Source organism: Rosa rugosa, chromosome 5 (assembly GCF_958449725.1).
Source record: "Rosa rugosa chromosome 5, drRosRugo1.1, whole genome shotgun sequence".
Lineage (NCBI taxonomy): Eukaryota > Viridiplantae > Streptophyta > Magnoliopsida > Rosales > Rosaceae > Rosa > Rosa rugosa.
In genome coordinates, this window is record NC_084824.1 from 25,804,542 (window position 1) to 25,816,543 (window position 12,002).

Below are 12,002 nucleotides of genomic sequence, written 5' to 3' on the forward strand. Positions count from 1 at the left end.
CATCGTTATCAAATTGGTTACCTTTAGTTAAGATAATATTCATTTTTGATTTTCAGATGGGCAGAAACTTTAATGTGATTAGTAGTGTTCAGGGCCGTCATTTTAGGCAGAAAGATGGATACCAGTTTTTTAAGTGTGTGACTAGGATTGCATGAACGCAATCAAAGCATAGAAACTGCCAAGTGATCAACCATAGCGATGTGACAGTGTACGCTCCCTAAAAGAAAGGCATTTTCCTTTTCAGGCCGTGATCAATATTCAATATTCCGGTCCTGACTTGTACCAGCTGAATGGATCAATGGATATTCTATAGATCTAGATCCATGGTTTCAGTTTTCACTTGGAGATGCAATTGTCTAGGTTTTGGGCTTGTTTTACTTGCTTGTACTTGTATCTTTCAACGTGATAGATTGCACGGGCATGTCATTGATATTTCTCTACCATAACTGAGTAGAGCAATTGCTTACCTTCGATTTTTATAGAAAAAGGGAAGATGTTATTTCAGTCCTGACTTGCTTTAAAATAAGAGAGCGTCGGTGGATATTTTGTCTTATGGGTTTCTACGAGTTCGGTCTTTCGGGTCCTCCTTGCACCACATCGGTCATCCAATAGGTACCTGTTTTTTCGGTGAACGTCTTTTTCTTTGGTGGTGGGTATTGCGTCTTTTTCTAGAGTCCCCATGGTGGCCGGATTGCAACTTTGTGGATTGCGACGGTTGGGTTCCCATCTGGATCGCCGCGTGTTCTTCTTCATAGCGATCTGATGTGGTTCGAGCGACGGCGACAACGTTGGGTCGTGATGTTTTCATGTCACGCTTTGGTTGATTGGGATCCTACAAACCTAGTGCTTGGGCTTTGGATCTGGTCTATATTGGGTCAGATTTTGTGCTTGGGCTAAATAATTGTCTCGAGGGTGTTTTGCCACCCTTCGTCTATGTGGTTTAAGGTCAGTCTTTTGGAATGACTCCTTTGCCTCTTTGCCTACAACTATCATTTGTTTTCTTTGCATTTGATCGAAGAGTATCCAATTGCACCACAATTGAGTGCACTGGTGGTGATTGGATATTAATCATTTAGTTTGGTTAAGTGTGGCAAGACTAGGTTTTAGTCAATATGCTCAATGAGTGAGCTTTGTACTAGTGAGTGATATTGATTTTTTTTCTTTAACTACTTAGTCACTGATTTAAAGAGCCGTCGCTATAGATTTAATGAAATCTCTCTGTCAAAAAAAAATAATAATAATAATTAATAAGAGAGCGTCTATGAATTTTATTTGTCAAATGAATACGTCCAAATCTTAAAGTTTAGAGACTCGAGACGAATTATTAAATAGATCAATATTGTGTAAATAACATTCAATAATTAAATATCAAAATGATGAACTAAAGTGTACAATACATTGTTGTTTACTCTAAGCTACAACTAGCATATAGTATTTTCTTACATTTAAACATTAATTTTCATACTTCGAGTTATACTTAGAGATCGCCCACCACAAAATGGGAATTATGATCGAGATATGTAGCTTAATAGCTGTGAAGTGCTTACATATGTACTACTAAGCATTGTTGAAATAGAATTATCAAACGACCGATTGTATTTACATTTTTAGCTATTCTGACTCAAATTTAACTTAAATATAACAATAGAAATGTTCTAACATAGGTCGATTTTTTCCTCTAGCTGACCCAAACGTTATCAATTGGATTTTTATTTGGGAAGGTGTTTTTTTTTTTCTCGATGTCTCTCTCACCTTGCCATCGTCATCAAATGATTGCGTACTATTTGTTAAGAAAACTTCATTTTTGATTTTTAACAAGCAGAAAGTTAAATGTGATTATAAGTTTACAACAATAATTCAGAGCACGTTATTTCCATCTAAAAATCATCAAAACCGGCGACCAAAGCTACTATCACAAAATAGTGAACAATTTAACTAACATTTCCACATCAGTCGTCGTAATGAATTCCCTTTATGAAGTGCCTCTTCTCCGGCAATGGTTCGTAGTCATTTGCCGATCGCTTCCCCGTCAAGTCAATATCATAAACCGGAGTTCCATCAGCGTTCAACAATCCCCAGTGCCTCTCTGTTCCAGGCCCACCCTTCTGATTTTCATCATACAATGCAAATATGAAGGTTGGTATCACCACACCAGGCCTCGCTGGTGTCCCAATTGTTGGCTTAGTAACAATTTTTTGCACCAAATTTCGGTTATATGTGGCGGCATTGTGTACATTAGCCCCCGGTTGGTTTTGCTCACCGCTGGAGTTTGGCCACCCAGTCTCCGCTATCAAAAGCCGGATGTTCGGGTAGCCAAGCTTGGTCATGGCGAAGATCAAGGAGTCAAGCATTTGGTCTAGAAGATTGGTATAGACCAAACCACTTCCTGGGTCAGTATACTGTAGAGTACTGTTGTTACTATTGTTTTTCAATAATGCATAGTCTAGGCTAATGTCTTTGGGGTTTGAGGACCATGGGAAAAAAGGGTACACATCAGTGAAGAAAAATGACTTGGTCCGGTTCAAGAATCTGAGCAAGGGAACCATGACTGTTTCCGAGATATCGGATCGGAAAGAGCCACTTGATGGTGGGAAACTCGTTTGAACCACGTCCATTGCTAATGGGGTACCTATTTTGATGTTAGTGATATTTTTGGCTTTGAGAGAGTACTTGATTTTAGTCATGGCGGGGACTAGATCGTGCCATATTTGGCGATCTTGGTCAGAGAAATAGCTGAGGATTTCATTGCCTACGAGGAGGTACCGGATCATGGTTTTGGGGCAGTAGGGGAGGACATTGTTTCTGACCCATTCATCTGCTTTGGATTGGTCTGAGGCAATGCCAGTGATTTCATTGTTTGGGACCATGATGGAGACTGAGATATTGGTTCCGGATAGGAGTCTTAAAATTTCCGGGTTGGCATCATAGAGCTTCACACGCCCTATTTTCATGGATTTGATGTGCTCGATGGACCGGCTTGGAGATGGCAAATTGTTCCCTACCTGCCCATAGTTTATGCCAATTTTGCTCGAAATCTCAGCAACTGTCAAGAGGAAAGAAAAATCGAGGATCATTACTTGCATCAAAAGATGAATATACATTAGTACATAACATAGATAACCAAGGGGTAACATTCCAAGCTAAGTTATAAGACATATTTCGGTTGTCAAAGTTGTGAACCAAAACCGCAAAGTCAAAAGTAATTCTGCTTTCGGTCCTGATTGACATGTACATTCTCACGAAAAGCGAAAATTCCATGCATAGGGATAGATTAATATGTTTTCAGAAACATACCTGAAAAACCAAGGAGATGGAATAGCAGAAGGAAAGCCAAAGGTGCCATTTGATCTGTAGGTGCTTTGATCTTATGCAGAATGATTTGTTTTGCTGCAGAGAACTCCCATATGGGCTCATCTATATATACTGTGAACACAGAAGATGTTAATATTGGAATGCAGAATGTGTGCATATTAGGAATGGATAATTTAAATGTTCCATGCAGGAAGGTTAGCTTGCCGAGTGATCTTTGTGAGGGTGTGAAAAGAAAGCTTAATTGATTCAATATGTGGTCAAGAAAATGAAGTAAGAAAGCCATGGATGTGTGACCGAGTTGATATTGATTGATAAAGTAAAAACGCAAAGACTCTGGCATCACAGCTTTGGCTATTGAGCTTGGTATTCCATTTGTTTTTCTTGTTGATTTCATGATTTGTTTGAAGAATAGCCTCAAATTTATACACGAGAACTGAGCTAGCTTTGACAAAGATTGGGCCTAAGCTGGTTTTAACGCCTCAAATGAGCATATATAGCCCATACTTGAGATTAATAACTATTAGATAATCAAAGTTGGGCCTTGAACATATGTCTTGGAAATAGTGCCTCATATCAAAGTTGGTTATTTTTGTTGGCAAAGGTTTATAGTTACAGATAATGATGTTTACCTGATCAGTATTTGATTAAGAAAATTATACTCAATCACATTTATATATAAATTTAATGAAAAAAATTATATTTAAGTTCATTTGTTTTGTTTTTCAGCCCTAAATGTAAATCTAAGGATAATTGAGTATAATTAATTTGATTTAGTTATTGAATAAGTAAACACTACTGTAGTCACAGAATCATTTAGGGGGTACCAAAGTATAGCCATACCAAAAGACAAAAGTCATGCATGCAATGTTGAAGTCATCTGAAAATAATGCAATTATTGATAACTTCCTATCAATCTGACAACCGTGACATGGAGGTGAAGTTGGATGGAGTGAAGGAGGGAAAAAGGAAGGTAGAGTGACCAAAAAAAAGGAGTCAAATCAGAAAAATGGAAAATCTGTGTTAAAAAAAAAATCAATGAAAACTAAACTTTTGTTTAAGGAAAACAAAAATTGGGAGAGAATTGAGTCGTACTTTCATTGATAATAAAGGCCTCTTTATATAGAGGATTACAAGACATAGAATCAAAGTTGTACAAGGAAAGATAATCGTACAATTAATTGGATATCTATGAATATCTTCGAGAATATCTCTAATTCTAAACCCTATTACAACTAAGTCAAGTAACCTAGAGTTTGGGCCAGACACACACATATTCTGGATTTACTTGAACACTCCCCCTTGTGTCGCCTAAACATGGTGCTCCTCTCGTTGCCTCATTAAAAACCTTGCCGAGTAACAAAAACTATGTGGGACAAAAATAACCTCGATCGAAGGGGAAAAATAGCACAACACACCCTTCACGTTTCGAGACCATACATGTAGACATCTCCTCCTGATGTCTGCATCTCCCCCTGATGACAACGGTCATGGGAGCTAGGATAACTTCCGCAAACGATGCTACCAACATGTTTCTCGAAAGTGGAATTTAGGCAATGACTTACTGAGCAAGTCTGCCACACTGTCCTCAGATCGAACCTAGTTCACTTTGATCTTGAGGAGAGTCTGTTGTTGCTGATTATCCTTGGTGTTGTCGCTTTTGATGTAGCCTTGCTTCATTTGTTCAAAACAAGCAGCATTATCCTAAATGCTCGTAGGCTCATCTGTGGTAAACTTCAAATCACAATTGTTCGAACATGCGAAACTATAGATCCAATCCATATACATTCACGAACCACTTTGTGAAGAGCAATAATCTCTGCATTGTTCGAAGATATAGCGACTATGGTCTGTTCTGTAGACCTCCAAGATATCATGGTCTTTACCCATGGTGAACACTTAACCAGTTTGGGAATGACATTTGTGTGGGTCAGAGAGATACCCAACATCAGCAAAACCTTCCAAAACGCTTATCGTTTTGGGATGGAGATAGTGGACGCAGGCCAGTGTTGGCGGCGTTCCTGGTGTGTGATGGGTCCGAATCCATCGTCTCTTTGTAGGGATAGAACAAGCTCATATCAATCATACATCTCAAGTACCGAATGATATCTTTTACACCAATCTAATGGCGTTGCGTTGGCGCAAAGCTATAACTAGCTAACAAGTTCACAACATATGAGATGTACGGTCTTGTGCATTGAGCTAATTAAGTACAATAATACGCCTATTGTACTTATGTAGGGCACTTCTGCCCCTTGCACATCTTCGTCATCATCCTTCAGACGAAGAGGATCATTTTCAGGATCAAGACTACGGACGATCATGGGGGTGCTTGAAGGTTTGACCTTGTCAAAATGCCTAAGCATCTATCGACACGATGCTCAAGTTCCAAACCGAGACATAATCGTGTTCTCCCAAAATCCTTCATCTCAAACTCAGATTTCGAGTGTTCAGCGGTTTCCCTTAACTCTTTAAGGGCTTTTAATGAAGATCATGTCCAACATGAACCGCAATAGAATTCGAAACTTGTTATGGAAACGCGCGGGCATATCCCTTCCCAATCAAGTAGTCATGTTAATGAGCGTTTCAATCTTATTGCAAACGTGCTCCGTGGTCTAGACCTACTTGACTTGGGTAAATGAAGTCCACCATGAACCTTCATGTATATTCCTTATCTAGATCCCCATAGAGATACGTAGTGACCACATTCGTAAGCTGCATGATCAGTTATTTGGAAACTACCAAACTGACAAGGTAGTGGAGTGCAATGACATCCATTACGAGAGAATATATCTCATCGTAGTCGATTCCATGGAGTTTTGTGAGAAGCCTTGTGCCATAAGGCGAGATTGCCATCTCTTTTTCTCATCACGCTTTTTAACAAAGACCCATTAGTCCATAGGTTTTATGTCAGGAGGTGTTGGCATCACTGGCTCAAAAACCTTCCTCTTCATTAGAGAATCCAACTTAACCTGAATCGTATCTTTCCATTTAGGCCAAATTTCTCTACATTGGCATTCATTCATCAACGGAGCGTGGTTCGATATCATCGGACTCAACAAACTCATGCGCAACTACATCATCAATTATGATGGAGTTTCTATCCCACGTCTCATGTACACTAGTGTAATTTTCATAGAGCTCTATATTCTCAGGAATAGGTTCTGATGTTGAGGTGTTCCCCAACGATAACCATAATCTGAAAGATACTCATGAGACGAATTTTGAGTCTTGATGATCAAATGATTGGGTTGTGCCAAAGTATCATTCGAACCTACAGGCCTCCCACGCATCCTATCTGGGGCCATGGCTTTAACGCCAGAGTGCCACTCTCTTTGGCGTTGGCGCCATGCCTCCCTCCGTGTAGGGTGGTGCTACGTCCTCTCGTAGGGACGTCATTCTTTGCAGGGATATTTGCAGCAGATGTGTGATCTCGTCACTTTAACAGGGATCGAGATGAGACATAGTGGGGACAGGCCACGACAATTCCTGTCGTTCCTGCTGACATCCTTGTTCTTATCTCCCCCTATCGACGGGAAGACTGTCTCATCAAAGTGACAACCAGCAAATCTAGCGGTAAGGAGATCGCCTTGCAAGGGAATTAAGTGGCGGACGATTGTTGGAGTCTCAAATCTAACGTAGTTGCCCATTCGTATGTAAGGACCCATCATAGTGCGCTGTGGCGGTGCAATTGGCACACTCAAATATGCGTAAGTACGATACTTGTACCCAGTCACTAGCTGTAATGCAGAGATACATTGAGTGACGATAGGTCGTAGATGAATTAGCATAGCTACATGCGATATTGCATCATCCCAAGCGGATATAAGGAGATGGGTGCGCATTACCAATATCAGGACTACCATCGTAGTCGTTTCCACGAGACCGTTTGGGTGTGTTCATGGGAATATGATGTCCAACATCAGTCCCAATGCAATAACCATCGAAAGTCTTCGATGTAAACTCTCTAGTATTGTCAAGTCCAATTGACGGAATAGGATGATCCGGGGAGTGAACCCATGGTCATATGATATGTGCTAGGAGTGTAGCATAAACAGCATTTACAGGTAGACAATGGCACAACACGTGACCAGTGTGTTTGCGTGTCAATTAACATCATGAGATATTTAAACGTCCGCGAGTTGGTTGAACTAGTCCACAGAATCCCCACGGACTCTATGTAAGAACAGAATGAGTATTTTTATATCCTTTGCATAGGACGGTCTCAGTCCTAACTTCCTTAAGGAACAAGCTTTGTAAAACGAGCGAGAGGCTGTAGAAGCAACTAATGAAGATTTTGGTTGGGCCTGAGCGTCTGAAACTCTATTTGAAGCAAAGTTGGTGATTGCAGCATCACCTAGGGCGCCATCACCATGATGGGCGCCATCACCATGATGGACGTCATCCATGGCGTCATGGATAGGGACTGTGCCAGCCCTAGGCTGGTGGTGGACAGCGGCGGCGCCAGAGGCAGCGGTAGCGGTCACACTTAGCCCAAGAATCAACCTTTGATTCATGCTTCATTTCGCTCGAGAGAATGGATGTCCGTGCGAAGTCTTTAGTAGACGGATCATCATATCAGTACCAAGATGACCTATCATGTCGTGACAAAGCCAATATGTGTCTAAATCCAAGAGATCTTCTCTCATGACTTTATTGGATTTAATAGCTCGAATAGTGACATAGAGTCTACTAGAGAGACACATAAACTTCTCTAAGATGCGCCTTTGTTTGCAATCATTAGAGGTATTGCAAAGGAACTCATTTCCGTTCTCTACATGCGTTTTCGCATGGGATCCGTTGGCTATTCATAGGTGCGATTTGCCCTAGGAGTGTAGAGAGTTTTTGCGACAGTAATCAAGGTGCCTTTTGGCAAAGGGAACTTGGGCTATTCCATGTCCTTGAATTAATACTGATGGCCCAGCCATCACAGTCACAGAGTAATATGCTCAGAATCAAAATGGAGTCATAATGAAAAGAACTCGAAATTTTATTCATAAGCCAACGGTGTACATCATTGTCTCTTAACCATTCAGAGAATCTAATCCATGCTAGCTAATGCAAAACAAAGGTAGTCGTTTGACTTCTTTCAGTAACTCCAAAATAAATATGACCAGGTGAGTAGAGAGATGTCGGTGGAGCAAACCTCGCTTAAGTACCACTTATCTCAAAATCTTCCTAGACATCATACTCATTTTGGATGAGCCTATGTGAAGAAAAACTAAACCAATGGCATTTACTACAAAGTATATGGCAATTGCCTATTACATCTCTTGGAAAAATAAAGACTTAAACAGAATTGGCGATCTATTGATCCTAACCAGATTTGTAGTCTTCAACCATTCACTCTAGATCATCTTCTTGATTCTTGTTCCACATAGTGAGCTTCTCTTGCTTCACAATATGCTTTGTAGGCGGTGACAATTTCTTCACGACCTCTACAAATGTGTGCCCAATGACCGGATACCCCACATCGAGAACATACATTTCTTTGCTCAAACTCCATTGATTGAGGCGCTTTGAAAGAGTCATTTAGATGGCTCTTAGTGTTGGTGGCGCCACCAACATGGCCAGAGGCATTGCCTCCCTCTCTCTTTCCACGTTGACCTCTTCGGTTCCGTGTTCACCAATTTTGGCGGTTACCTTCCCAAGTAGAGCCATTATATGGACTAGGACGTCCAGAAGTATCCCTAAGATTAGGGTTTCGCTCTTGGCGCCCTCTCTTAGGGGTGCGACTATAATTAGATTCTGGAATATGTTCTGTTTCCACGGATCTCGAATTATAGTTCTTCATAAGGATGTTGTCATGCTTTTCAGCGACATTCATAGCTCCAATAAGCTCATGAAACCTTGTGATTTGTCCTGCAGTAACATCAATTCGATAGTTCTTAGCAACCATCAATGCAGAGACGGGGAAGGTAGAGAGAGTCTTCTCAATCAACATCGCAGTTGTGATCTCTTTACCACAAAATTCCATTAAGGATTTAATGCGAAGTGCTTCCGAGTTGTAGTCAAGAATTGACTTGAAATCACATAAGCGGAGGCTATGCCATCTCACTTCTAGGTCAGAAGCAGGGAGTCACGAACATTGCCAAATCTTTCTTCGAGTGAGACCCACAGCCTTCTGGGGTCTTCTTCATTCATACACTCGTATTAGAGCGTATCATCCATATGACGAGTCATTAGGATGATGGCTTTCACCTTATTTGCCTCTAAGGCCGCTCTATTTGCTTCCAAAGCTTGAGCTTGCTCTACAGTTAGCACGTCCTGGCTAGGCTTGAGAATCGTATCCAGGATTCCATCGGCCTTGAGATGCTGGCGGACATCACGAACCCACCTGTGATATCCAGAGCCAGTTGTTCCCAATGGAGCAAAGTTCAATTTGTTCAGGTTACTCATCCTGAAAGAGAACAAGAAAAATGGTTAGTTTCGAAGTGGAAAAATCTACCACGAAAACATATAAAATTTCTGAGTGTTGTTGCTTCCAAGAAATTAGGAATTTATGAGCGTAATCGCTTCCAAGAAATTCAATTCCAAGAGGTATTGGATTAGATCGAAACAATGACGTAAGTGGTCGATCATAAATTCTCTACAAACTCTAAGTTTGGAGATCTCAACAAGCTTCAAGTTTGGAGTGAGCACAAACCCCCACAGTTCGGCTTAATTAGGTCTCCCCTATGATGAAGAAAGGGGGGTAGAAGAAGGGAGTTTGCAAGTCCCCAAGAAAAAGAAGAGAAATTGAATAAAAACTCAAAAAACGGGGACTTTTAGTAAAAAATACCTCAAAATAGGTCGCCGGAAAAAGTCGCCAGAAAAGTGCCCGGAAAAGTCGCCGGAGCTGTGACGTGGCTGCTGATTGATGCTGATGTGGCTGCTGACGTGTCGCCCTGGTGGGCCTGCGTCAGTGGGCGGCTTATGCTCGGCTAGGGCTGCCTCCTCCTCCTTTTTTTTTTCTTCTTTTTTTTCTTTCTTACTTATGCCAGATGTTCTCTTTGCCGGTTCAGTGTCTTTCAGACCGGTTTTTGGGCTATTTCTTCCGGTTCCTGAATTGTTGGTCTGATAAGCTTCTGCTGGAAAAGTTTGGTAGAAATTGGAGGTCTGGATGGTAGTGAACCGGTGGAGTATTTGCTGCGGGTGATTTAGAGATTCCGGTGGCCGGTTCGATAAGTTTCTGGCCGGTTTTGGTGGTTCTGCTGCCGGTTCTGGATTCCTGGAGTCGAGAGCTTTAAGTTGTGTGGCGGAGGCAGAAAAGGTATCAAGGTTTTGTATTCGGATTTAGGGTTTTGGCTATTATGTTTTTGGGTTAGGACGTCATGCTGATAACGTGTTTAAGGAAAACAGAAATTGGGAGAGAATTGAGTCATACTTTCATTGATAATAGGGGCCTCTTTATATAGAAGATTACAAGACATAAAATCAGAGTTGTACAAGGAAAGATAATCATACAATTAATCAGATATCTATGAATATCTCCTAGAATATCTCCGAGAATATCTCTAATTCTGAACCCTATTACAACTAGGTCAAATAACCTAGAGTTTGGGCCAGACACACACATATTCTGGATTTACTTGAACAACTCTATTATAATGAATGTCTTGAGATTTTATTTCAATAGAAGAGGTCTAAATATGAAATTTGGAATTTATATTAACAAACCATTTTAACGATTAATTTGTGGGTTTGGTCACTTAAGTCATTTTAACAATTACTTTATTTAGGTTGCTTGAGTGTAGCCTAACATGACTTGATATTGACGTGGCATTTGGAGTGAGTCATGATATGTTATTTATTTTTAGGTTTATTGATGACTTAACAATCCTCCATATAAAAAAATAAAAATTTAAAAAAAAATAAAAATTATTTCAAGGGTATTATATTCCTCCTCCTTAATCCGCCTTATAGTCATCCCTACATTTCGAGTTCGAAAAACCGTTGGGATAGCCGTGTACAACCTACCTAAATAATCAACACAAACCCAGACCCCATCCGCCTAAACTATGATTGGTTTTTTTTTTTTTTTTTTAAATTATGACCATTATTCGATGGGCAAAACAATATGCAACTAGATCAATTTATCTCCATCTTCATTCCTTGATTCAAGGAAATGAAGCATACACAGCCACAGCAGCAAACATGGTGAGCAAAATACTTTTCGGTGAGGATGATGGCGATTTAATGATTTATTGAGTTTATTAGATGTCCCACTAAAAAGTAGCATCATCATTAAACAACTTTTGGTTGTAATCGGTTGTGGTAATGTTTCTTTTTCTAATTTATGTAATCAAATCCCTTCCTTGTTTAGATTGAAGTCATAACATCCGGCGAGATCTCCTCCTATCATGTCTACTCTATTCTAGTTTAATCTTGTTTGTTCTAAGACATCATCAGTCATCGCCAAAGATTGTGAAGAGCGGCCACTAATGGATTATTATTGTCTAGAGAAAGAAAAGAGATCACTAGTCACTAGTCCAACTATAGAAATTAGGGTTTGGTCACTTTGGTGATCTCTAAACATTTTCTTCTACTATATGGCCTCAATTTTCTCCATATATATATATATAGAGCCGTTCGAGAGCGGACGTCCGCAACCCAGAAAAAGTGCGGACGTCGCTGCTCCAGCCTCGATCGACGGGCGACGGCGCGGCGCGGCTCACCGGAGGGAGGCCAGGGGTCGTGCGGAGGGGTCTGCG

The 12,002-nt window shown here is 40.6% G+C and overlaps 1 protein-coding gene across 1 annotated transcript; it reads right to left on the bottom strand.

Annotated features, from left to right (window-relative positions):
• Positions 1–1,915: 1,915 nt before the first annotated feature.
• On the bottom strand, positions 1,916–3,782 carry LOC133712656 (probable glucan endo-1,3-beta-glucosidase A6). The gene has a single exon (XM_062138767.1). The coding sequence runs from the start codon at positions 3,132–3,134 to the stop codon at positions 1,950–1,952; it is 1,185 nt and encodes a 394-aa protein (XP_061994751.1). The 5' UTR covers positions 3,135–3,782; the 3' UTR covers positions 1,916–1,949.
• Positions 3,783–12,002: the final 8,220 nt, after the last annotated feature.

What these genes read in the sequence shown, in the direction of transcription:
- LOC133712656 (XM_062138767.1), bottom strand. Translation starts at nt 3,134, where the DNA reads ATGTTACCCCTTGGTTATCTATGTTATGTACTAATGTATATTCATCTT.